At 61.1% G+C, this 25350-nt stretch overlaps 5 protein-coding genes across 5 annotated transcripts; all 5 read left to right on the plus strand.

Moving 5' to 3' along the window:
- The first annotated feature begins 348 nt into the window (after window positions 1-348).
- On the plus strand, window positions 349-4196 carry LOC148055511 (protocadherin beta-15-like). The gene has a single exon (XM_087760056.1). The coding sequence runs from the start codon at window positions 435-437 to the stop codon at window positions 2874-2876; it is 2442 nt and encodes an 813-aa protein (XP_087616182.1). The 5' UTR covers window positions 349-434; the 3' UTR covers window positions 2877-4196.
- A 1162-nt stretch (window positions 4197-5358) lies between these two features.
- On the plus strand, window positions 5359-9226 carry LOC104011921 (protocadherin beta-15-like). The gene has a single exon (XM_087760057.1). The coding sequence runs from the start codon at window positions 5445-5447 to the stop codon at window positions 7884-7886; it is 2442 nt and encodes an 813-aa protein (XP_087616183.1). The 5' UTR covers window positions 5359-5444; the 3' UTR covers window positions 7887-9226.
- A 1162-nt stretch (window positions 9227-10388) lies between these two features.
- On the plus strand, window positions 10389-14244 carry LOC148055512 (protocadherin beta-15-like). Its single transcript, XM_087760059.1, has one exon. It carries the CDS (start codon window positions 10475-10477, stop codon window positions 12914-12916), a length of 2442 nt encoding a protein of 813 aa, XP_087616185.1. The 5' UTR covers window positions 10389-10474; the 3' UTR covers window positions 12917-14244.
- A 1162-nt stretch (window positions 14245-15406) lies between these two features.
- LOC148055513 (protocadherin beta-15-like) lies at window positions 15407-19262 on the plus strand. Its single transcript, XM_087760060.1, has one exon. The coding sequence runs from the start codon at window positions 15493-15495 to the stop codon at window positions 17932-17934; it is 2442 nt and encodes an 813-aa protein (XP_087616186.1). The 5' UTR covers window positions 15407-15492; the 3' UTR covers window positions 17935-19262.
- Window positions 19263-20425: 1163 nt separating this feature from the next.
- LOC148055514 (protocadherin beta-15-like) lies at window positions 20426-24225 on the plus strand. The gene has a single exon (XM_087760061.1). It carries the CDS (start codon window positions 20512-20514, stop codon window positions 22951-22953), a length of 2442 nt encoding a protein of 813 aa, XP_087616187.1. The 5' UTR covers window positions 20426-20511; the 3' UTR covers window positions 22954-24225.
- The last annotated feature ends 1125 nt before the right edge of the window (window positions 24226-25350 follow it).

The following is a 25350-nucleotide window of genomic DNA, read 5'->3' on the forward strand; positions in this document are numbered from 1 at the left end:
AGCGGCGGCCCCGCAGGGCTCTCGGCGCTCCTTCCCGGCGCTTCCCGCCCCGGCGCGGTGTGCGCGCGGGTCCGTGCGCCGGGGCGAGCCGGCAGCGCGGGCAGCGGGCGGCGGCGGGCGCAGTCCCGCCGCGGGCCGCAGGGTGGTGCTCCCGGCCAAGGCGGCGCCGAGCGGCTGCGGGCGGGGAGGCGGCCGAGCCCAGCCCGGCCGAGCGCAGCCCAGCCCAGACGAGCCGGGCAGCGGCGGCGAGCGGCGGCGAGCGGTGCCCCGTGCAATCCGCTGCCGGGCCACGGCGGCCGCGCTCCGGGCCGCCAGCCGGACTCGGCGAGAGGGAGGGCGCCCGCCCGCCGCGCCGCCGCGCCGCCGCCGGGCGCCGCTTTCGGCGGAGGACCGCGCGGGCGATCGGCGAGACGGAGGCTGTCCGCCGCCGCGACATGGCGATCGCAAGGCAAGTGCTTTGTCTCTCTGCTTTCCTCTCCCTGCCGCACGCTCGCTCCGAGCCCATCCGCTACTCCGTAGCCGAGGAGGCGGAGAGCGGCTCCGTGGTAGCCAACGTGGCGGAGGACGCGGGGCTGGCCCCGGCGCAGCTCGCGGCTCGCCGCGCCCGCCTGGCCTCGGACGACGGCCGGCAGCACTTTCGCTTAGACCGCGGCACCGGCCGCCTCGTAGTGGCGGACAGGCTGGACCGGGAGGAGCTGTGCGGGCAGTCCGCTACCTGCACGCTCCCCTTCGAGCTCCTGCTGGCGAACCCCCTGCAGTTCTTTCGGGTCGAGGTGGCGGTGCAGGACGTCAACGACCATTCGCCCGTTTTCCCGGAGGAACGAGTCACTTTTAAGATCCCGGAAACGAGCAACCCGGGCTCGCGTTTCCCGCTGGAGGGGGCTCGGGACCTGGATGTTGGCAGCAACAGCATCCAGGCTTACAGCATCTCTCCCGACAACGAGTACTTTAGTGTCTCTTTTGGCAGTCAGAGTGAGGACGACAAATATGTGGAACTGGTCTTGGAAATGCCTCTAGACAGAGAGGAGCAGGCGGAGGTGGGTTTCAGTCTCATCGCCGTGGATGGGGGCTCTCCGCCCAGGAGTGGGACCACCCAAATCCACATTGTCGTTCTAGATGTAAATGACAATGCTCCCATCTTCACCCAGAAAGTCTACGTTGGTCAGGTTTTGGAAAATGCACCGGAGGGCTCTGTGGTCATCAGCGTGGTGGCAACCGATCGGGACGTGGGAATCAACGGGGACATCACCTATCAGTTCAGCCAAGCAGTGGGCCAGAGCCACTTGGCATTCGCAATTGACCCCAGGAGCGGTGAAATTAAAGTCACAAAGCCTCTGGACTTTGAGGCAGCACAGAATCACGAGCTCAGCGTGCGGGCCACAGATGGCGGGGGCCTCTCGTCAATCTGCAAGGTGTTGGTGGAGGTGGTGGATGTGAATGACAATGCACCAGAGCTGGTGGTCAATTCCTTCAGCAGCCCCCTCCCCGAGAACGCATTACCCGGGACAGTGGTCGCCCTCTTTACTGTCAGGGACCGAGATGCTGGCGCCAACGGGAAGATCACCTGTGCCCTTGAAGACCAGCTGTCGTTCTCCCTGCGGCCGGCCTATAAGAATTACTATGAGCTGGTGACCGTGAGCACTCTGGACAGGGAGGAGACAGCACGGTACATCCTCACTGTCACAGCAGCAGACGTGGGGTCACCTCCTCTCACGACCACCCAGACCTTCACGGTGGACATCTCCGATGTCAACGACAATGCACCTGTCTTCAACCAGACGTCGTACACCATGCATGTGCGTGAGAACAATGCCCCCACAGTGCTCGTCGGAGCCGTCAGTGCCGCGGATGCCGACGTGGGGCCCAATGCCAAGGTGACCTATTCCCTGGCACCAGCCCACCCCGCAGAGCAGCCTCCCTGCTCCTGCATCTCTGTGAACTCTGAGAACGGGCAGGTGTTTGTGCTGCGGCCTCTGGACTATGAGCAGGTGAAGCAGATGGAGGTCTTGGTGAGCGCCTCCGATGCGGGGTCTCCTCGCCTTAGTGCCAACGTCACCGTCCGCCTTGTCGTGGTGGATGAGAATGACAATGCGCCGCTGGTGCTGTACCCCTCGCAAGACAGCAGCCCACCATCCAGCGAGCTGGTGCCCATGTCGGCTGAGGCAGGGTACCTCATCACCAAAGTGGTGGCCGTGGATGCCGACTCGGGGCAGAACTCGTGGCTCTCATACCACCTGCTGAGGGCCACCGACCCCGGGCTCTTTGTGGTGGGTGCCCAGAGTGGGGAGGTGCGGCTGAGGAGGTCCGTGACGGAGAGAGACACCGTGAAGCAGAAGCTTGTTGTCCTGGTGCGAGACAATGGGCAGCCACCGCTGTCGGCCACCGCGGCGCTGAGCGCACTCCTGCTCAGTGACTTCTCAGACATGCGCCTACCGCACAGCAGCCTGGCCACAGAGGACAACAGCGGCTCCCTGACAACCTATTTAATCATTTCATTGGTCTGTGTCTCACTCCTCTTCCTCACGTCCACGGCAGCCTTCGTTGCTCGCAAGATGTGCAAGAGAAAGGAGCTGAAGGGTGGGCGTGTGGTTCACGGCGCTGGCAACTTGCAGAGCGGCCTGGCTGACGCTGCTACTGCAGGGACCCTGTCCCACGCCTATTGCTACGAGATCAACCTCACGACAGGCTCGGGCAACAGCGAGTTCAAGTTCCTGAAGCCCATCCTCCCCAGCCTGCCACCACAGCACTGTGGCACGAGTGGGAGCACTGACGGCGAACGAGATTTCCCCCGTGGCCCTATCACCACGGAGGACATGGCACCAAACAACGCCGGGATGCTCTCTGCAGAAGAGTTCAATAGTCTTTCCTTTAACTAGCATGGAGTCAGCGCAGCCAGAGGCCTCATGCCTCCTGATCGGAAGGGAGCTGGGCTACAACACGTGGCAATGGTTCCTCCAGACGAAATCTGCATTTGCAATTGGTGTCACCGGTTTCCCTCCAGTTCTAGGTCAGAAGAAAGGTTGTCTCCCCCTCCAAACAAACAAACAGACAAACAGACAAACAAACAAACAAACAAACAAACAAACAAAGAAAAAAACTAAAGGTTCCCTCTCTCAGGCAATAATATCTTTCAGCTCTGCTACAGCCATTTCTGAAATGCTTTGAGAGTGGGGTTAGTCCCAAGGGCCCCAGCTAAGTTCTTGTCTCACTCGCTGTCAGGCAAGACCGTGGACCTTTTATTCTGTGCTGTACTGCGATGGCAAGGTCAGGCAGACAAATCACATGCTTACTGAAATGCAGGTAGCCCTCGTCCTAGGTCAGAAAAGCAAGGAAGTTGTGAGTAGTGTGTTACAATGTGTTGCAAGCGTGGGGCTCTTTCTTCTCTGGGTTCGGGATGTCTCTGTCTGAGCTGTGTGGGCTCTGTGTGTTTTGCCCCCTGGTCATTATGTCTGTCCGGACAGCCGTTGTGTGTCTGCATATGCTGCACAAAGGCTGCCCGGTGAAGCAGGGAGTAGCTCACATCCAGCCGTTGCGATGCACGCAATTGCAGCTCAGCAGGCAAGAAGGCTGTTTTGACCCTTTGAATACAGAAGTCTCACGTTCTCTAAGGGAGAGCAGCAAACCGCACAACAAGATCTTCCTTTGGCCCGTAAGGGGAGGGTTGCGTGGGCTGTCTCCTTGGGATTGCCTTGGAAATATGGCAGCACTAGCGGTGTTGGGACAGGCTGTAACCGTACAGAGCTGCGAGAACATGGTCATTGTCTTTGAGTGGATTGTATGAAAACGCCACGAGGTGCTTCAAAGGACTGTGCCTGAAGGTCGAATCGAGATGAACTTGGAAAAGGGCCCTTGAGTTTGGTCTCATCCTTGTTGTTCCGGAATTCAGAGGCTTCTTGATGGGAGTGGAAAGCTGTCCCGATATGATTTTCTGCGTTTGTGTTAGAGCATTTGCATCCTCCTTTTTGCCCTTTCTCCTTCTACCCTGCAGACTGTCTTTGAGCATTGTCTTACCTACTCCTCTTGAGAAGGACTGTCACCCCATGTGTAATAACGGATTGCTTGACTGCAGGCAGTGTGGCAGGGAATAGCTGGAAAGCTTCGCGCTGTGTTGTGCCGCAGTTATAAACTGTACCGTTGTAAACCGGGATACCCTTGTGTGTAAAAGTGAAATAAAGAGAACCGCTGAATGCCTTGTGTGGAGAGAGTCTTTGTGGAGATGTTCTTTCTGGGAAAGCTCTGTCCAAGCTTTCAAAAGGCCGGGAGGCTTTTTTTCTCTCATTTTGTCCCTTGGCTGAGGTAAAGTTGAACGGGTCCATTTCCTCGCTTTGGAGACGCAGCCGATAGAGCATTCAGTAAAACTGTGGGGATCGTGGATTTGCTGGCAGGCCTGTATGGCTCTTGTGAGCCCTGAGCTTCTGGCTGCAGCAGGGCCCAGTTCGATCGAGGTCAGGGGAAACTTGGCGGCTACCCCAGCAGGGGCCCTGGGTGTGCAAAGGCCTCTGCAAAGGCGTGAGGTGGGGGCAGTGACCTTTCCAACTGACCCAAGAGCTCCAGCTGCGCTGAGGCGGGCGAGGACGAAGAAGTGCGGTGCAGCTGGCAGCCCGCTGGCGAGAGGGAAGGCAACGCGGGCCGCACGGCCCCTCCCGCCGTTGAGGCGCTGGACTGGCCGGCCGGCAGGCGCGTCCACGCCTGAGCCTCGCTGGGAGCCGCCTGCGTTCCCCGTCGTCAGCCTGAGATTCCCGAGGAGCCGTAGTGCCGTGCCGTGCTGCTACCTGCGGAGGCTGTCGCCCGGCTGCTCGACCGGGGAGCGCGGCTCGGTGCCGCCGGGCTGAGCCGCCGCCCCACGGTGCCGTGGGAAACGGGTTGTGCTCGTCTCGCCGCCGCGTTTCTGCAAGGGCGCGGACTGGCGCCCCGGCAGCCAAGCGCGCCCGCCTGCCCGCGGGCTCCGAGCAGCGGGGAGCGGGGCAGGACGCGGGGCAGCTGCCGGCGCCGCCCGTGCGCTCGGACTCGAGCGGCGGCCCCGCAGGGCTCTCGGCGCTCCTTCCCGGCGCTTCCCGCCCCGGCGCGGTGTGCGCGCGGGTCCGTGCGCCGGGGCGAGCCGGCAGCGCGGGCAGCGGGCGGCGGCGGGCGCAGTCCCGCCGCGGGCCGCAGGGTGGTGCTCCCGGCCAAGGCGGCGCCGAGCGGCTGCGGGCGGGGAGGCGGCCGAGCCCAGCCCGGCCGAGCGCAGCCCAGCCCAGACGAGCCGGGCAGCGGCGGCGAGCGGCGGCGAGCGGTGCCCCGTGCAATCCGCTGCCGGGCCACGGCGGCCGCGCTCCGGGCCGCCAGCCGGACTCGGCGAGAGGGAGGGCGCCCGCCCGCCGCGCCGCCGCGCCGCCGCCGGGCGCCGCTTTCGGCGGAGGACCGCGCGGGCGATCGGCGAGACGGAGGCTGTCCGCCGCCGCGACATGGCGATCGCAAGGCAAGTGCTTTGTCTCTCTGCTTTCCTCTCCCTGCCGCACGCTCGCTCCGAGCCCATCCGCTACTCCGTAGCCGAGGAGGCGGAGAGCGGCTCCGTGGTAGCCAACGTGGCGGAGGACGCGGGGCTGGCCCCGGCGCAGCTCGCGGCTCGCCGCGCCCGCCTGGCCTCGGACGACGGCCGGCAGCACTTTCGCTTAGACCGCGGCACCGGCCGCCTCGTAGTGGCGGACAGGCTGGACCGGGAGGAGCTGTGCGGGCAGTCCGCTACCTGCACGCTCCCCTTCGAGCTCCTGCTGGCGAACCCCCTGCAGTTCTTTCGGGTCGAGGTGGCGGTGCAGGACGTCAACGACCATTCGCCCGTTTTCCCGGAGGAACGAGTCACTTTTAAGATCCCGGAAACGAGCAACCCGGGCTCGCGTTTCCCGCTGGAGGGGGCTCGGGACCTGGATGTTGGCAGCAACAGCATCCAGGCTTACAGCATCTCTCCCGACAACGAGTACTTTAGTGTCTCTTTTGGCAGTCAGAGTGAGGACGACAAATATGTGGAACTGGTCTTGGAAATGCCTCTAGACAGAGAGGAGCAGGCGGAGGTGGGTTTCAGTCTCATCGCCGTGGATGGGGGCTCTCCGCCCAGGAGTGGGACCACCCAAATCCACATTGTCGTTCTAGATGTAAATGACAATGCTCCCATCTTCACCCAGAAAGTCTACGTTGGTCAGGTTTTGGAAAATGCACCGGAGGGCTCTGTGGTCATCAGCGTGGTGGCAACCGATCGGGACGTGGGAATCAACGGGGACATCACCTATCAGTTCAGCCAAGCAGTGGGCCAGAGCCACTTGGCATTCGCAATTGACCCCAGGAGCGGTGAAATTAAAGTCACAAAGCCTCTGGACTTTGAGGCAGCACAGAATCACGAGCTCAGCGTGCGGGCCACAGATGGCGGGGGCCTCTCGTCAATCTGCAAGGTGTTGGTGGAGGTGGTGGATGTGAATGACAATGCACCAGAGCTGGTGGTCAATTCCTTCAGCAGCCCCCTCCCCGAGAACGCATTACCCGGGACAGTGGTCGCCCTCTTTACTGTCAGGGACCGAGATGCTGGCGCCAACGGGAAGATCACCTGTGCCCTTGAAGACCAGCTGTCGTTCTCCCTGCGGCCGGCCTATAAGAATTACTATGAGCTGGTGACCGTGAGCACTCTGGACAGGGAGGAGACAGCACGGTACATCCTCACTGTCACAGCAGCAGACGTGGGGTCACCTCCTCTCACGACCACCCAGACCTTCACGGTGGACATCTCCGATGTCAACGACAATGCACCTGTCTTCAACCAGACGTCGTACACCATGCATGTGCGTGAGAACAATGCCCCCACAGTGCTCGTCGGAGCCGTCAGTGCCGCGGATGCCGACGTGGGGCCCAATGCCAAGGTGACCTATTCCCTGGCACCAGCCCACCCCGCAGAGCAGCCTCCCTGCTCCTGCATCTCTGTGAACTCTGAGAACGGGCAGGTGTTTGTGCTGCGGCCTCTGGACTATGAGCAGGTGAAGCAGATGGAGGTCTTGGTGAGCGCCTCCGATGCGGGGTCTCCTCGCCTTAGTGCCAACGTCACCGTCCGCCTTGTCGTGGTGGATGAGAATGACAATGCGCCGCTGGTGCTGTACCCCTCGCAAGACAGCAGCCCACCATCCAGCGAGCTGGTGCCCATGTCGGCTGAGGCAGGGTACCTCATCACCAAAGTGGTGGCCGTGGATGCCGACTCGGGGCAGAACTCGTGGCTCTCATACCACCTGCTGAGGGCCACCGACCCCGGGCTCTTTGTGGTGGGTGCCCAGAGTGGGGAGGTGCGGCTGAGGAGGTCCGTGACGGAGAGAGACACCGTGAAGCAGAAGCTTGTTGTCCTGGTGCGAGACAATGGGCAGCCACCGCTGTCGGCCACCGCGGCGCTGAGCGCACTCCTGCTCAGTGACTTCTCAGACATGCGCCTACCGCACAGCAGCCTGGCCACAGAGGACAACAGCGGCTCCCTGACAACCTATTTAATCATTTCATTGGTCTGTGTCTCACTCCTCTTCCTCACGTCCACGGCAGCCTTCGTTGCTCGCAAGATGTGCAAGAGAAAGGAGCTGAAGGGTGGGCGTGTGGTTCACGGCGCTGGCAACTTGCAGAGCGGCCTGGCTGACGCTGCTACTGCAGGGACCCTGTCCCACGCCTATTGCTACGAGATCAACCTCACGACAGGCTCGGGCAACAGCGAGTTCAAGTTCCTGAAGCCCATCCTCCCCAGCCTGCCACCACAGCACTGTGGCACGAGTGGGAGCACTGACGGCGAACGAGATTTCCCCCGTGGCCCTATCACCACGGAGGACATGGCACCAAACAACGCCGGGATGCTCTCTGCAGAAGAGTTCAATAGTCTTTCCTTTAACTAGCATGGAGTCAGCGCAGCCAGAGGCCTCATGCCTCCTGATCGGAAGGGAGCTGGGCTACAACACGTGGCAATGGTTCCTCCAGACGAAATCTGCATTTGCAATTGGTGTCACCGGTTTCCCTCCAGTTCTAGGTCAGAAGAAAGGTTGTCTCCCCCTCCAAACAAACAAACAGACAAACAGACAAACAAACAAACAAACAAACAAACAAACAAACAAACAAACAAACAAACAAAGAAAAAAACTAAAGGTTCCCTCTCTCAGGCAATAATATCTTTCAGCTCTGCTACAGCCATTTCTGAAATGCTTTGAGAGTGGGGTTAGTCCCAAGGGCCCCAGCTAAGTTCTTGTCTCACTCGCTGTCAGGCAAGACCGTGGACCTTTTATTCTGTGCTGTACTGCGATGGCAAGGTCAGGCAGACAAATCACATGCTTACTGAAATGCAGGTAGCCCTCGTCCTAGGTCAGAAAAGCAAGGAAGTTGTGAGTAGTGTGTTACAATGTGTTGCAAGCGTGGGGCTCTTTCTTCTCTGGGTTCGGGATGTCTCTGTCTGAGCTGTGTGGGCTCTGTGTGTTTTGCCCCCTGGTCATTATGTCTGTCCGGACAGCCGTTGTGTGTCTGCATATGCTGCACAAAGGCTGCCCGGTGAAGCAGGGAGTAGCTCACATCCAGCCGTTGCGATGCACGCAATTGCAGCTCAGCAGGCAAGAAGGCTGTTTTGACCCTTTGAATACAGAAGTCTCACGTTCTCTAAGGGAGAGCAGCAAACCGCACAACAAGATCTTCCTTTGGCCCGTAAGGGGAGGGTTGCGTGGGCTGTCTCCTTGGGATTGCCTTGGAAATATGGCAGCACTAGCGGTGTTGGGACAGGCTGTAACCGTACAGAGCTGCGAGAACATGGTCATTGTCTTTGAGTGGATTGTATGAAAACGCCACGAGGTGCTTCAAAGGACTGTGCCTGAAGGTCGAATCGAGATGAACTTGGAAAAGGGCCCTTGAGTTTGGTCTCATCCTTGTTGTTCCGGAATTCAGAGGCTTCTTGATGGGAGTGGAAAGCTGTCCCGATATGATTTTCTGCGTTTGTGTTAGAGCATTTGCATCCTCCTTTTTGCCCTTTCTCCTTCTACCCTGCAGACTGTCTTTGAGCATTGTCTTACCTACTCCTCTTGAGAAGGACTGTCACCCCATGTGTAATAACGGATTGCTTGACTGCAGGCAGTGTGGCAGGGAATAGCTGGAAAGCTTCGCGCTGTGTTGTGCCGCAGTTATAAACTGTACCGTTGTAAACCGGGATACCCTTGTGTGTAAAAGTGAAATAAAGAGAACCGCTGAATGCCTTGTGTGGAGAGAGTCTTTGTGGAGATGTTCTTTCTGGGAAAGCTCTGTCCAAGCTTTCAAAAGGCCGGGAGGCTTTTTTTCTCTCATTTTGTCCCTTGGCTGAGGTAAAGTTGAACGGGTCCATTTCCTCGCTTTGGAGACGCAGCCGATAGAGCATTCAGTAAAACTGTGGGGATCGTGGATTTGCTGGCAGGCCTGTATGGCTCTTGTGAGCCCTGAGCTTCTGGCTGCAGCAGGGCCCAGTTCGATCGAGGTCAGGGGAAACTTGGCGGCTACCCCAGCAGGGGCCCTGGGTGTGCAAAGGCCTCTGCAAAGGCGTGAGGTGGGGGCAGTGACCTTTCCAACTGACCCAAGAGCTCCAGCTGCGCTGAGGCGGGCGAGGACGAAGAAGTGCGGTGCAGCTGGCAGCCCGCTGGCGAGAGGGAAGGCAACGCGGGCCGCACGGCCCCTCCCGCCGTTGAGGCGCTGGACTGGCCGGCCGGCAGGCGCGTCCACGCCTGAGCCTCGCTGGGAGCCGCCTGCGTTCCCCGTCGTCAGCCTGAGATTCCCGAGGAGCCGTAGTGCCGTGCCGTGCTGCTACCTGCGGAGGCTGTCGCCCGGCTGCTCGACCGGGGAGCGCGGCTCGGTGCCGCCGGGCTGAGCCGCCGCCCCACGGTGCCGTGGGAAACGGGTTGTGCTCGTCTCGCCGCCGCGTTTCTGCAAGGGCGCGGACTGGCGCCCCGGCAGCCAAGCGCGCCCGCCTGCCCGCGGGCTCCGGGCAGCGGGGAGCGGGGCAGGACGCGGGGCAGCTGCCGGCGCCGCCCGTGCGCTCGGACTCGAGCGGCGGCCCCGCAGGGCTCTCGGCGCTCCTTCCCGGCGCTTCCCGCCCCGGCGCGGTGTGCGCGCGGGTCCGTGCGCCGGGGCGAGCCGGCAGCGCGGGCAGCGGGCGGCGGCGGGCGCAGTCCCGCCGCGGGCCGCAGGGTGGTGCTCCCGGCCAAGGCGGCGCCGAGCGGCTGCGGGCGGGGAGGCGGCCGAGCCCAGCCCGGCCGAGCGCAGCCCAGCCCAGACGAGCCGGGCAGCGGCGGCGAGCGGCGGCGAGCGGTGCCCCGTGCAATCCGCTGCCGGGCCACGGCGGCCGCGCTCCGGGCCGCCAGCCGGACTCGGCGAGAGGGAGGGCGCCCGCCCGCCGCGCCGCCGCGCCGCCGCCGGGCGCCGCTTTCGGCGGAGGACCGCGCGGGCGATCGGCGAGACGGAGGCTGTCCGCCGCCGCGACATGGCGATCGCAAGGCAAGTGCTTTGTCTCTCTGCTTTCCTCTCCCTGCCGCACGCTCGCTCCGAGCCCATCCGCTACTCCGTAGCCGAGGAGGCGGAGAGCGGCTCCGTGGTAGCCAACGTGGCGGAGGACGCGGGGCTGGCCCCGGCGCAGCTCGCGGCTCGCCGCGCCCGCCTGGCCTCGGACGACGGCCGGCAGCACTTTCGCTTAGACCGCGGCACCGGCCGCCTCGTAGTGGCGGACAGGCTGGACCGGGAGGAGCTGTGCGGGCAGTCCGCTACCTGCACGCTCCCCTTCGAGCTCCTGCTGGCGAACCCCCTGCAGTTCTTTCGGGTCGAGGTGGCGGTGCAGGACGTCAACGACCATTCGCCCGTTTTCCCGGAGGAACGAGTCACTTTTAAGATCCTGGAAACGAGCAACCCGGGCTCGCGTTTCCCGCTGGAGGGGGCTCGGGACCTGGATGTTGGCAGCAACAGCATCCAGGCTTACAGCATCTCTCCCGACAACGAGTACTTTAGTGTCTCTTTTGGCAGTCGCAGTAAGGGGAAGAAGTATGTGGAACTGGTCTTGGAAATGCCTCTAGACAGAGAGGAGCAGGCGGAGGTGGGTTTCAGTCTCATCGCCGTGGACGGGGGCTCTCCGCCCAGGAGTGGGACCACCCAAATCCACATTGTCGTTCTAGATGTAAATGACAATGCTCCCATCTTCACGGAGGAGCTGTACCTTGCTCAGGTTTTGGAAAATGCACCGGAGGGCTCTGTGGTCATCAGCGTGGTGGCAACCGATCGGGACGTGGGAATCAACGGGGACATCACCTATCAGTTCAGCCAAGCAGTGGGCCAGAGCCACTTGGCATTCGCAATTGACCCCAGGAGCGGTGAAATTAAAGTCACAAAGCCTCTGGACTTTGAGGCAGCACAGAATCACGAGCTCAGCGTGCGGGCCACAGATGGCGGGGGCCTCTCGTCAATCTGCAAGGTGTTGGTGGAGGTGGTGGATGTGAATGACAATGCACCAGAGCTGGTGGTCAATTCCTTCAGCAGCCCCCTCCCCGAGAACGCATTACCCGGGACAGTGGTCGCCCTCTTTACTGTCAGGGACCGAGATGCTGGCGCCAACGGGAAGATCACCTGTGCCCTTGAAGACCAGCTGTCGTTCTCCCTGCGGCCGGCCTATAAGAATTACTACGAGCTGGTGACCGTGAGCACTCTGGACAGGGAGGAGACAGCACGGTACATCCTCACTGTCACAGCAGCAGACGTGGGGTCACCTCCTCTCACGACCACCCAGACCTTCACGGTGGACATCTCCGATGTCAACGACAATGCACCTGTCTTCAACCAGACGTCGTACACCATGCATGTGCGTGAGAACAATGCCCCCACAGTGCTCGTCGGAGCCGTCAGTGCCGCGGATGCCGACGTGGGGCCCAATGCCAAGGTGACCTATTCCCTGGCACCAGCCCACCCCGCAGAGCAGCCTCCCTGCTCCTGCATCTCTGTGAACTCTGAGAACGGGCAGGTGTTTGTGCTGCGGCCTCTGGACTATGAGCAGGTGAAGCAGATGGAGGTCTTGGTGAGCGCCTCCGATGCGGGGTCTCCTCGCCTTAGTGCCAACGTCACCGTCCGCCTTGTCGTGGTGGATGAGAATGACAATGCGCCGCTGGTGCTGTACCCCTCGCAAGACAGCAGCCCACCATCCAGCGAGCTGGTGCCCATGTCGGCTGAGGCAGGGTACCTCATCACCAAAGTGGTGGCCGTGGATGCCGACTCGGGGCAGAACTCGTGGCTCTCATACCACCTGCTGAGGGCCACCGACCCCGGGCTCTTTGTGGTGGGTGCCCAGAGTGGGGAGGTGCGGCTGAGGAGGTCCGTGACGGAGAGAGACACCGTGAAGCAGAAGCTTGTTGTCCTGGTGCGAGACAATGGGCAGCCACCGCTGTCGGCCACCGCGGTGCTGAGCGCACTCCTGCTCAGTGACTTCTCAGACATGCGCCTACCGCACAGCAGCCTGGCCACAGAGGACAACAGCGGCTCCCTGACAACCTATTTAATCATTTCATTGGTCTGTGTCTCACTCCTCTTCCTCACGTCCACGGCAGCCTTCGTTGCTCGCAAGATGTGCAAGAGAAAGGAGCTGAAGGGTGGGCGTGTGGTTCACGGCGCTGGCAACTTGCAGAGCGGCCTGGCTGACGCTGCTACTGCAGGGACCCTGTCCCACGCCTATTGCTACGAGATCAACCTCACGACAGGCTCGGGCAACAGCGAGTTCAAGTTCCTGAAGCCCATCCTCCCCAGCCTGCCACCACAGCACTGTGGCACGAGTGGGAGCACTGACGGCGAACGAGATTTCCCCCGTGGCCCTATCACCACGGAGGACATGGCACCAAACAACGCCGGGATGCTCTCTGCAGAAGAGTTCAATAGTCTTTCCTTTAACTAGCATGGAGTCAGCGCAGCCAGAGGCCTCATGCCTCCTGATCGGAAGGGAGCTGGGCTACAACACGTGGCAATGGTTCCTCCAGACGAAATCTGCATTTGCAATTGGTGTCACCGGTTTCCCTCCAGTTCTAGGTCAGAAGAAAGGTTGTCTCCCCCTCCAAACAAACAAACAGACAAACAGACAAACAAACAAACAAACAAACAAACAAACAAACAAACAAAGAAAAAAACTAAAGGCTCCCTCTCTCAGGCAATAATATCTTTCAGCTCTGCTACAGCCATTTCTGAAATGCTTTGAGAGTGGGGTTAGTCCCAAGGGCCCCAGCTAAGTTCTTGTCTCACTCGCTGTCAGGCAAGACCGTGGACCTTTTATTCTGTGCTGTACTGCGATGGCAAGGTCAGGCAGACAAATCACATGCTTACTGAAATGCAGGTAGCCCTCGTCCTAGGTCAGAAAAGCAAGGAAGTTGTGAGTAGTGTGTTACAATGTGTTGCAAGCGTGGGGCTCTTTCTTCTCTGGGTTCAGGATGTCTCTGTCTGAGCTGTGTGGGCTCTGTGTGTTTTGCCCCCTGGTCATTATGTCTGTCCAGACAGCCGTTGTGTGTCTGCATATGCTGCACAAAGGCTGCCCGGTGAAGCAGGGAGTAGCTCACATCCAGCCGTTGCGATGCACGCAATTGCAGCTCAGCAGGCAAGAAGGCTGTTTTGACCCTTTGAATACAGAAGTCTCACGTTCTCTAAGGGAGAGCAGCAAACCGCACAACAAGATCTTCCTTTGGCCCGTAAGGGGAGGGTTGCGTGGGCTGTCTCCTTGGGATTGCCTTGGAAATATGGCAGCACTAGCGGTGTTGGGACAGGCTGTAACCGTACAGAGCTGCGAGAACATGGTCATTGTCTTTGAGTGGATTGTATGAAAACGCCACGAGGTGCTTCAAAGGACTGTGCCTGAAGGTCGAATCGAGATGAACTTGGAAAAGGGCCCTTGAGTTTGGTCTCATCCTTGTTGTTCCGGAATTCAGAGGCTTCTTGATGGGAGTGGAAAGCTGTCCCGATATGATTTTCTGCGTTTGTGTTAGAGCATTTGCATCCTCCTTTTTGCCCTTTCTCCTTCTACCCTGCAGACTGTCTTTGAGCATTGTCTTACCTACTCCTCTTGAGAAGGACTGTCACCCCATGTGTAATAACGGATTGCTTGACTGCAGGCAGTGTGGCAGGGAATAGCTGGAAAGCTTCGCGCTGTGTTGTGCCGCAGTTATAAACTGTACCGTTGTAAACCGGGATACCCTTGTGTGTAAAAGTGAAATAAAGAGAACCGCTGAATGCCTTGTGTGGAGAGAGTCTTTGTGGAGATGTTCTTTCTGGGAAAGCTCTGTCCAAGCTTTCAAAAGGCCGGGAGGCTTTTTTTCTCTCATTTTGTCCCTTGGCTGAGGTAAAGTTGAACGGGTCCATTTCCTCGCTTTGGAGACGCAGCCGATAGAGCATTCAGTAAAACTGTGGGGATCGTGGATTTGCTGGCAGGCCTGTATGGCTCTTGTGAGCCCTGAGCTTCTGGCTGCAGCAGGGCCCAGTTCGATCGAGGTCAGGGGAAACTTGGCGGCTACCCCAGCAGGGGCCCTGGGTGTGCAAAGGCCTCTGCAAAGGCGTGAGGTGGGGGCAGTGACCTTTCCAACTGACCCAAGAGCTCCAGCTGCGCTGAGGCGGGCGAGGACGAAGAAGTGCGGTGCAGCTGGCAGCCCGCTGGCGAGAGGGAAGGCAACGCGGGCCGCACGGCCCCTCCCGCCGTTGAGGCGCTGGACTGGCCGGCCGGCAGGCGCGTCCACGCCTGAGCCTCGCTGGGAGCCGCCTGCGTTCCCCGTCGTCAGCCTGAGATTCCCGAGGAGCCGTAGTGCCGTGCCGTGCTGCTACCTGCGGAGGCTGTCGCCCGGCTGCTCGACCGGGGAGCGCGGCTCGGTGCCGCCGGGCTGAGCCGCCGCCCCACGGTGCCGTGGGAAACGGGTTGTGCTCGTCTCGCCGCCGCGTTTCTGCAAGGGCGCGGACTGGCGCCCCGGCAGCCAAGCGCGCCCGCCTGCCCGCGGGCTCCGGGCAGCGGGGAGCGGGGCAGGACGCGGGGCAGCTGCCGGCGCCGCCCGTGCGCTCGGACTCGAGCGGCGGCCCCGCAGGGCTCTCGGCGCTCCTTCCCGGCGCTTCCCGCCCCGGCGCGGTGTGCGCGCGGGTCCGTGCGCCGGGGCGAGCCGGCAGCGCGGGCAGCGGGCGGCGGCGGGCGCAGTCCCGCCGCGGGCCGCAGGGTGGTGCTCCCGGCCAAGGCGGCGCCGAGCGGCTGCGGGCGGGGAGGCGGCCGAGCCCAGCCCGGCCGAGCGCAGCCCAGCCCAGACGAGCCGGGCAGCGGCGGCGAGCGGCGGCGAGCGGTGCCCCGTGCAATCCGCTGCCGGGCCACGGCGGCCGCGCTCCGGGCCGCCAGCCGGACTCGGCGAGAGGGAGGGCGCCCGCCCGCCGCGCCGCCGCGCCGCCGCCGGGCGCCGCTTTCGGCGGAGGACCGCGCGGGCGATCGGCGAGACGGAGGCTGTCCGCCGCCGCGACATGGCGATCGCAAGGCAAGTGCTTTGTCTCTCTGCTTTCCTCTCCCTGCCGCACGCTCGCTCCGAGCCCATCCGCTACTCCGTAGCCGAGGAGGCGGAGAGCGGCTCCGTGGTAGCCAACGTGGCGGAGGACGCGGGGCTGGCCCCGGCGCAGCTCGCGGCTCGCCGCGCCCGCCTGGCCTCGGACGACGGCCGGCAGCACTTTCGCTTAGACCGCGGCACCGGCCGCCTCGTAGTGGCGGACAGGCTGGACCGGGAGGAGCTGTGCGGGCAGTCCGCTACCTGCACGCTCCCCTTCGAGCTCCTGCTGGCGAACCCCCTGCAGTTCTTTCGGGTCGAGGTGGCGGTGCAGGACGTCAACGACCATTCGCCCGTTTTCCCGGAGGAACGAGTCACTTTTAAAATCCTGGAAACGAGCAACCCGGGCTCGCGTTTCCCGCTGGAGGGGGCTCGGGACCTGGATGTTGGCAGCAACAGCATCCAGGCTTACAGCATCTCTCCCGACAACGAGTACTTTAGTGTCTCTTTTGGCAGTCGCAGTAAGGGGAAGAAGTATGTGGAACTGGTCTTGGAAATGCCTCTAGACAGAGAGGAGCAGGCGGAGGTGGGTTTCAGTCTCATCGCCGTGGACGGGGGCTCTCCGCCCAGGAGTGGGACCACCCAAATCCACATTGTCGTTCTAGATGTAAATGACAATGCTCCCATCTTCACGGAGGAGCTGTACCTTGCTCAGGTTTTGGAAAATGCACCGGAGGGCTCTGTGGTCATCAGCGTGGTGGCAACCGATCGGGACGTGGGAATCAACGGGGACATCACCTATCAGTTCAGCCAAGCAGTGGGCCAGAGCCACTTGGCATTCGCAATTGACCCCAGGAGCGGTGAAATTAAAGTCACAAAGCCTCTGGACTTTGAGGCAGCACAGAATCACGAGCTCAGCGTGCGGGCCACAGATGGCGGGGGCCTCTCGTCAATCTGCAAGGTGTTGGTGGAGGTGGTGGATGTGAATGACAATGCACCAGAGCTGGTGGTCAATTCCTTCAGCAGCCCCCTCCCCGAGAACGCATTACCCGGGACAGTGGTCGCCCTCTTTACTGTCAGGGACCGAGATGCTGGCGCCAACGGGAAGATCACCTGTGCCCTTGAAGACCAGCTGTCGTTCTCCCTGCGGCCGGCCTATAAGAATTACTATGAGCTGGTGACCGTGAGCACTCTGGACAGGGAGGAGACAGCACGGTACATCCTCACTGTCACAGCAGCAGACGTGGGGTCACCTCCTCTCACGACCACCCAGACCTTCACGGTGGACATCTCCGATGTCAACGACAATGCACCTGTCTTCAACCAGACGTCGTACACCATGCATGTGCGTGAGAACAATGCCCCCACAGTGCTCGTCGGAGCCGTCAGTGCCGCGGATGCCGACGTGGGGCCCAATGCCAAGGTGACCTATTCCCTGGCACCAGCCCACCCCGCAGAGCAGCCTCCCTGCTCCTGCATCTCTGTGAACTCTGAGAACGGGCAGGTGTTTGTGCTGCGGCCTCTGGACTATGAGCAGGTGAAGCAGATGGAGGTCTTGGTGAGCGCCTCCGATGCGGGGTCTCCTCGCCTTAGTGCCAACGTCACCGTCCGCCTTGTCGTGGTGGATGAGAATGACAATGCGCCGCTGGTGCTGTACCCCTCGCAAGACAGCAGCCCACCATCCAGCGAGCTGGTGCCCATGTCGGCTGAGGCAGGGTACCTCATCACCAAAGTGGTGGCCGTGGATGCCGACTCGGGGCAGAACTCGTGGCTCTCATACCACCTGCTGAGGGCCACCGACCCCGGGCTCTTTGTGGTGGGTGCCCAGAGTGGGGAGGTGCGGCTGAGGAGGTCCGTGACGGAGAGAGACACCGTGAAGCAGAAGCTTGTTGTCCTGGTGCGAGACAATGGGCAGCCACCGCTGTCGGCCACCGCGGCGCTGAGCGCACTCCTGCTCAGTGACTTCTCAGACATGCGCCTACCGCACAGCAGCCTGGCCACAGAGGACAACAGCGGCTCCCTGACAACCTATTTAATCATTTCATTGGTCTGTGTCTCACTCCTCTTCCTCACGTCCACGGCAGCCTTCGTTGCTCGCAAGATGTGCAAGAGAAAGGAGCTGAAGGGTGGGCGTGTGGTTCACGGCGCTGGCAACTTGCAGAGCGGCCTGGCTGACGCTGCTACTGCAGGGACCCTGTCCCACGCCTATTGCTACGAGATCAACCTCACGACAGGCTCGGGCAACAGCGAGTTCAAGTTCCTGAAGCCCATCCTCCCCAGCCTGCCACCACAGCACTGTGGCACGAGTGGGAGCACTGACGGCGAACGAGATTTCCCCCGTGGCCCTATCACCACGGAGGACATGGCACCAAACAACGCCGGGATGCTCTCTGCAGAAGAGTTCAATAGTCTTTCCTTTAACTAGCATGGAGTCAGCGCAGCCAGAGGCCTCATGCCTCCTGATCGGAAGGGAGCTGGGCTACAACACGTGGCAATGGTTCCTCCAGACGAAATCTGCATTTGCAATTGGTGTCACCGGTTTCCCTCCAGTTCTAGGTCAGAAGAAAGGTTGTCTCCCCCTCCAAACAAACAAACAGACAAACAGACAAACAAACAAACAAACAAACAAACAAACAAACAAACAAAGAAAAAACCTAAAGGCTCCCTCTCTCAGGCAATAATATCTTTCAGCTCTGCTACAGCCATTTCTGAAATGCTTTGAGAGTGGGGTTAGTCCCAAGGGCCCCAGCTAAGTTCTTGTCTCACTCGCTGTCAGGCAAGACCGTGGACCTTTTATTCTGTGCTGTACTGCGATGGCAAGGTCAGGCAGACAAATCACATGCTTACTGAAATGCAGGTAGCCCTTGTCCTAGGTCAGAAAAGCAAGGAAGTTGTGAGTAGTGTGTTACAATGTGTTGCAAGCGTGGGGCTCTTTCTTCTCTGGGTTCGGGATGTCTCTGTCTGAGCTGTGTGGGCTCTGTGTGTTTTGCCCCCTGGTCATTATGTCTGTCCAGACAGCCGTTGTGTGTCTGCATATGCTGCACAAAGGCTGCCCGGTGAAGCAGGGAGTAGCTCACATCCAGCCGTTGCGATGCACGCAATTGCAGCTCAGCAGGCAAGAAGGCTGTTTTGACCCTTTGAATACAGAAGTCTCACGTTCTCTAAGGGAGAGCAGCAAACCGCACAACAAGATCTTCCTTTGGCCCGTAAGGGGAGGGTTGCGTGGGCTGTCTCCTTGGGATTGCCTTGGAAATATGGCAGCACTAGCGGTGTTGGGACAGGCTGTAACCGTACAGAGCTGCGAGAACATGGTCATTGTCTTTGAGTGGATTGTATGAAAACGCCACGAGGTGCTTCAAAGGACTGTGCCTGAAGGTCGAATCGAGATGAACTTGGAAAAGGGCCCTTGAGTTTGGTCTCATCCTTGTTGTTCCGGAATTCAGAGGCTTCTTGATGGGAGTGGAAAGCTGTCCCGATATGATTTTCTGCGTTTGTGTTAGAGCATTTGCATCCTCCTTTTTGCCCTTTCTCCTTCTACCCTGCAGACTGTCTTTGAGCATTGTCTTACCTACTCCTCTTGAGAAGGACTGTCACCCCATGTGTAATAACGGATTGCTTGACTGCAGGCAGTGTGGCAGGGAATAGCTGGAAAGCTTCGCGCTGTGTTGTGCCGCAGTTATAAACTGTACCGTTGTAAACCGGGATACCCTTGTGTGTAAAAGTGAAATAAAGAGAACCGCTGAATGCCTTGTGTGGAGAGAGTCTTTGTGGAGATGTTCTTTCTGGGAAAGCTCTGTCCAAGCTTTCAAAAGGCCGGGAGGCTTTTTTTTCTCTCATTTTGTCCCTTGGCTGAGGTAAAGTTGAACGGGTCCATTTCCTCGCTTTGGAGACGCAGCCGATAGAGCATTCAGTAAAACTGTGGGGATCGTGGATTTGCTGGCAGGCCTGTATGGCTCTTGTGAGCCCTGAGCTTCTGGCTGCAGCAGGGCCCAGTTCGATCGAGGTCAGGGGAAACTTGGCGGCTACCCCAGCAGGGGCCCTGGGTGTGCAAAGGCCTCTGCAAAGGCGTGAGGTGGGGGCAGTGACCTTTCCAACTGACCCAAGAGCTCCAGCTGCGCTGAGGCGGGCGAGGACGAAGAAGTGCGGTGCAGCTGGCAGCCCGCTGGCGAGAGGGAAGGCAACGCGGGCCGCACGGCCCCTCCCGCCGTTGAGGCGCTGGACTGGCCGGCCGGCAGGCGCGTCCACGCCTGAGCCTCGCTGGGAGCCGCCTGCGTTCCCCGTCGTCAGCCTGAGATTCCCGAGGAGCCGTAGTGCCGTGCCGTGCTGCTACCTGCGGAGGCTGTCGCCCGGCTGCTCGACCGGGGAGCGCGGCTCGGTGCCGCCGGGCTGAGCCGCCGCCCCACGGTGCCGTGGGAAACGGGTTGTGCTCGTCTCGCCGCCGCGTTTCTGCAAGGGCGCGGACTGGCGCCCCGGCAGCCAAGCGCGCCCGCCTGCCCGCGGGCTCCGGGCAGCGGGGAGCGGGGCAGGACGCGGGGCAGCTGCCGGCGCCGCCCGTGCGCTCGGACTCGAGCGGCGGCCCCGCAGGGCTCTCGGCGCTCCTTCCCGGCGCTTCCCGCCCCGGCGCGGTGTGCGCGCGGGTCCGTGCGCCGGGGCGAGCCGGCAGCGCGGGCAGCGGGCGGCGGCGGGCGCAGTCCCGCCGCGGGCCGCAGGGTGGTGCTCCCGGCCAAGGCGGCGCCGAGCGGCTGCGGGCGGGGAGGCGGCCGAGCCCAGCCCGGCCGAGCGCAGCCCAGCCCAGACGAGCCGGGCAGCGGCGGCGAGCGGCGGCGAGCGGTGCCCCGTGCAATCCGCTGCCGGGCCACGGCGGCCGCGCTCCGGGCCGCCAGCCGGACTCGGCGAGAGGGAGGGCGCCCGCCCGCCGCGCCGCCGCGCCGCCGCCGGGCGCCGCTTTCGGCGGAGGACCGCGCGGGCGATCGGCGAGACGGAGGCTGTCCGCCGCCGCGACATGGCGATCGCAAGGCAAGTGCTTTGTCTCTCTGCTTTCCTCTCCCTGCCGCACGCTCGCTCCGAGCCCATCCGCTACTCCGTAGCCGAGGAGGCGGAGAGCGGCTCCGTGGTAGCCAACGTGGCGGAGGACGCGGGGCTGGCCCCGGCGCAGCTCGCGGCTCGCCGCGCCCGCCTGGCCTCGGACGACGGCCGGCAGCACTTTCGCTTAGACCGCGGCACCGGCCGCCTCGTAGTGGCGGACAGGCTGGACCGGGAGGAGCTGTGCGGGCAGTCCGCTACCTGCACGCTCCCCTTCGAGCTCCTGCTGGCGAACCCCCTGCAGTTCTTTCGGGTCGAGGTGGCGGTGCAGGACGTCAACGACCATTCGCCCGTTTTCCCGGAGGAACGAGTCACTTTTAAAATCCTGGAAACGAGCAACCCGGGCTCGCGTTTCCCGCTGGAGGGGGCTCGGGACCTGGATGTTGGCAGCAACAGCATCCAGGCTTACAGCATCTCTCCCGACAACGAGTACTTTAGTGTCTCCTTTGGCAGTCGCAGTAAGGGAGACAAATATGTGGAACTGGTCTTGGAAATGCCTCTAGACAGAGAGGAGCAGGCGGAGGTGGGTTTCAGTCTCATCGCCGTGGACGGGGGCTCTCCGCCCAGGAGTGGGACCACCCAAATCCACATTGTCGTTCTAGATGTAAATGACAATGCTCCCGTCTTCACGGAGGAGCGGTACCTTGCTCAGGTTTTGGAAAATGCACCGGAGGGCTCTGTGGTCATCAGCGTGGTGGCAACCGATCGGGACGTGGGAATCAACGGGGACATCACCTATCAGTTCAGCCAAGCAGTGGGCCAGAGCCACTTGGCATTCGCAATTGACCCCAGGAGCGGTGAAATTAAAGTCACAAAGCCTCTGGACTTTGAGGCAGCACAGAATCACGAGCTCAGCGTGCGGGCCACAGATGGCGGGGGCCTCTCGTCAATCTGCAAGGTGTTGGTGGAGGTGGTGGATGTGAATGACAATGCACCAGAGCTGGTGGTCAATTCCTTCAGCAGCCCCCTCCCCGAGAACGCATTACCCGGGACAGTGGTCGCCCTCTTTACTGTCAGGGACCGAGATGCTGGCGCCAACGGGAAGATCACCTGTGCCCTTGAAGACCAGCTGTCGTTCTCCCTGCGGCCGGCCTATAAGAATTACTACGAGCTGGTGACCGTGAGCACTCTGGACAGGGAGGAGACAGCACGGTACATCCTCACTGTCACAGCAGCAGACGTGGGGTCACCTCCTCTCACGACCACCCAGACCTTCACGGTGGACATCTCCGATGTCAACGACAATGCACCTGTCTTCAACCAGACGTCGTACACCATGCATGTGCGTGAGAACAATGCCCCCACAGTGCTCGTCGGAGCCGTCAGTGCCGCGGATGCCGACGTGGGGCCCAATGCCAAGGTGACCTATTCCCTGGCACCAGCCCACCCCGCAGAGCAGCCTCCCTGCTCCTGCATCTCTGTGAACTCTGAGAACGGGCAGGTGTTTGTGCTGCGGCCTCTGGACTATGAGCAGGTGAAGCAGATGGAGGTCTTGGTGAGCGCCTCCGATGCGGGGTCTCCTCGCCTTAGTGCCAACGTCACCGTCCGCCTTGTCGTGGTGGATGAGAATGACAATGCGCCGCTGGTGCTGTACCCCTCGCAAGACAGCAGCCCACCATCCAGCGAGCTGGTGCCCATGTCGGCTGAGGCAGGGTACCTCATCACCAAAGTGGTGGCCGTGGATGCCGACTCGGGGCAGAACTCGTGGCTCTCATACCACCTGCTGAGGGCCACCGACCCCGGGCTCTTTGTGGTGGGTGCCCAGAGTGGGGAGGTGCGGCTGAGGAGGTCCGTGACGGAGAGAGACACCGTGAAGCAGAAGCTTGTTGTCCTGGTGCGAGACAATGGGCAGCCACCGCTGTCGGCCACCGCGGCGCTGAGCGCACTCCTGCTCAGTGACTTCTCAGACATGCGCCTACCGCACAGCAGCCTGGCCACAGAGGACAACAGCGGCTCCCTGACAACCTATTTAATCATTTCATTGGTCTGTGTCTCACTCCTCTTCCTCACGTCCACGGCAGCCTTCGTTGCTCGCAAGATGTGCAAGAGAAAGGAGCTGAAGGGTGGGCGTGTGGTTCACGGCGCTGGCAACTTGCAGAGCGGCCTGGCTGACGCTGCTACTGCAGGGACCCTGTCCCACGCCTATTGCTACGAGATCAACCTCACGACAGGCTCGGGCAACAGCGAGTTCAAGTTCCTGAAGCCCATCCTCCCCAGCCTGCCACCACAGCACTGTGGCACGAGTGGGAGCACTGACGGCGAACGAGATTTCCCCCGTGGCCCTATCACCACGGAGGACATGGCACCAAACAACGCCGGGATGCTCTCTGCAGAAGAGTTCAATAGTCTTTCCTTTAACTAGCATGGAGTCAGCGCAGCCAGAGGCCTCATGCCTCCTGATCGGAAGGGAGCTGGGCTACAACACGTGGCAATGGTTCCTCCAGACGAAATCTGCATTTGCAATTGGTGTCACCGGTTTCCCTCCAGTTCTAGGTCAGAAGAAAGGTTGTCTCCCCCTCCAAACAAACAAACAGACAAACAGACAAACAAACAAACAAACAAACAAACAAACAAACAAACAAACAAAGAAAAAACCTAAAGGCTCCCTCTCTCAGGCAATAATATCTTTCAGCTCTGCTACAGCCATTTCTGAAATGCTTTGAGAGTGGGGTTAGTCCCAAGGGCCCCAGCTAAGTTCTTGTCTCACTCGCTGTCAGGCAAGACCGTGGACCTTTTATTCTGTGCTGTACTGCGATGGCAAGGTCAGGCAGACAAATCACATGCTCACTGAAATGCAGGTAGCCCTCGTCCTAGGTCAGAAAAGCAAGGAAGTTGTGAGTAGTGTGTTACAATGTGTTGCAAGCGTGGGGCTCTTTCTTCTCTGGGTTCGGGATGTCTCTGTCTGAGCTGTGTGGGCTCTGTGTGTTTTGCCCCCTGGTCATTATGTCTGTCCGGACAGCCGTTGTGTGTCTGCATATGCTGCACAAAGGCTGCCCGGTGAAGCAGGGAGTAGCTCACATCCAGCCGTTGCGATGCACGCAATTGCAGCTCAGCAGGCAAGAAGGCTGTTTTGACCCTTTGAATACAGAAGTCTCACGTTCTCTAAGGGAGAGCAGCAAACCGCACAACAAGATCTTCCTTTGGCCCGTAAGGGGAGGGTTGCGTGGGCTGTCTCCTTGGGATTGCCTTGGAAATATGGCAGCACTAGCGGTGTTGGGACAGGCTGTAACCGTACAGAGCTGCGAGAACATGGTCATTGTCTTTGAGTGGATTGTATGAAAACGCCACGAGGTGCTTCAAAGGACTGTGCCTGAAGGTCGAATCGAGATGAACTTGGAAAAGGGCCCTTGAGTTTGGTCTCATCCTTGTTGTTCCGGAATTCAGAGGCTTCTTGATGGGAGTGGAAAGCTGTCCCGATATGATTTTCTGCGTTTGTGTTAGAGCATTTGCATCCTCCTTTTTGCCCTTTCTCCTTCTACCCTGCAGACTGTCTTTGAGCATTGTCTTACCTACTCCTCTTGAGAAGGACTGTCACCCCATGTGTAATAACGGATTGCTTGACTGCAGGCAGTGTGGCAGGGAATAGCTGGAAAGCTTCGCGCTGTGTTGTGCCGCAGTTATAAACTGTACCGTTGTAAACTGGGATACCCTTGTGTGTAAAAGTGAAATAAAGAGAACCGCTGAATGCCTTGTGTGGAGAGAGTCTTTGTGGAGATGTTCTTTCTGGGAAAGCTCTGTCCAAGCTTTCAAAAGGCCGGGAGGCTTTTTTTCTCTCATTTTGTCCCTTGGCTGAGGTAAAGTTGAACGGGTCCATTTCCTCGCTTTGGAGACGCAGCCGATAGAGCATTCAGTAAAACTGTGGGGATCGTGGATTTGCTGGCAGGCCTGTATGGCTCTTGTGAGCCCTGAGCTTCTGGCTGCAGCAGGGCCCAGTTCGATCGAGGTCAGGGGAAACTTGGCGGCTACCCCAGCAGGGGCCCTGGGTGTGCAAAGGCCTCTGCAAAGGCGTGAGGTGGGGGCAGTGACCTTTCCAACTGACCCAAGAGCTCCAGCTGCGCTGAGGCGGGCGAGGACGAAGAAGTGCGGTGCAGCTGGCAGCCCGCTGGCGAGAGGGAAGGCAACGCGGGCCGCACGGCCCCTCCCGCCGTTGAGGCGCTGGACTGGCCGGCCGGCAGGCGCGTCCACGCCTGAGCCTCGCTGGGAGCCGCCTGCGTTCCCCGTCGTCAGCCTGAGATTCCCGAGGAGCCGTAGTGCCGTGCCGTGCTGCTACCTGCGGAGGCTGTCGCCCGGCTGCTCGACCGGGGAGCGCGGCTCGGTGCCGCCGGGCTGAGCCGCCGCCCCACGGTGCCGTGGGAAACGGGTTGTGCTCGTCTCGCCGCCGCGTTTCTGCAAGGGCGCGGACTGGCGCCCCGGCAGCCAAGCGCGCCCGCCTGCCCGCGGGCTCCGGGCAGCGGGGAGCGGGGCAGGACGCGGGGCAGCTGCCGGCGCCGCCCGTGCGCTCGGACTCGAGCGGCGGCCCCGCAGGGCTCTCGGCGCTCCTTCCCGGCGCTTCCCGCCCCGGCGCGGTGTGCGCGCGGGTCCGTGCGCCGGGGCGAGCCGGCAGCGCGGGCAGCGGGCGGCGGCGGGCGCAGTCCCGCCGCGGGCCGCAGGGTGGTGCTCCCGGCCAAGGCGGCGCCGAGCGGCTGCGGGCGGGGAGGCGGCCGAGCCCAGCCCGGCCGAGCGCAGCCCAGCCCAGACGAGCCGGGCAGCGGCGGCGAGC

This window comes from Nipponia nippon, unplaced genomic scaffold, assembly GCF_047370975.1.
Source record: "Nipponia nippon isolate SJK-2023a ecotype South Korea unplaced genomic scaffold, ASM4737097v1 scaffold_21, whole genome shotgun sequence".
NCBI lineage: Eukaryota > Metazoa > Chordata > Aves > Pelecaniformes > Threskiornithidae > Nipponia > Nipponia nippon.

Bases quoted from the DNA above. Each gene is read 5' to 3' on its own strand.
- LOC148055511 (XM_087760056.1), top strand. From the start codon at position 435: ATGGCGATCGCAAGGCAAGTGCTTTGTCTCTCTGCTTTCCTCTCCCTG.
- LOC104011921 (XM_087760057.1), top strand. From the start codon at position 5,445: ATGGCGATCGCAAGGCAAGTGCTTTGTCTCTCTGCTTTCCTCTCCCTG.
- LOC148055512 (XM_087760059.1), top strand. From the start codon at position 10,475: ATGGCGATCGCAAGGCAAGTGCTTTGTCTCTCTGCTTTCCTCTCCCTG.
- LOC148055513 (XM_087760060.1), top strand. From the start codon at position 15,493: ATGGCGATCGCAAGGCAAGTGCTTTGTCTCTCTGCTTTCCTCTCCCTG.
- LOC148055514 (XM_087760061.1), top strand. From the start codon at position 20,512: ATGGCGATCGCAAGGCAAGTGCTTTGTCTCTCTGCTTTCCTCTCCCTG.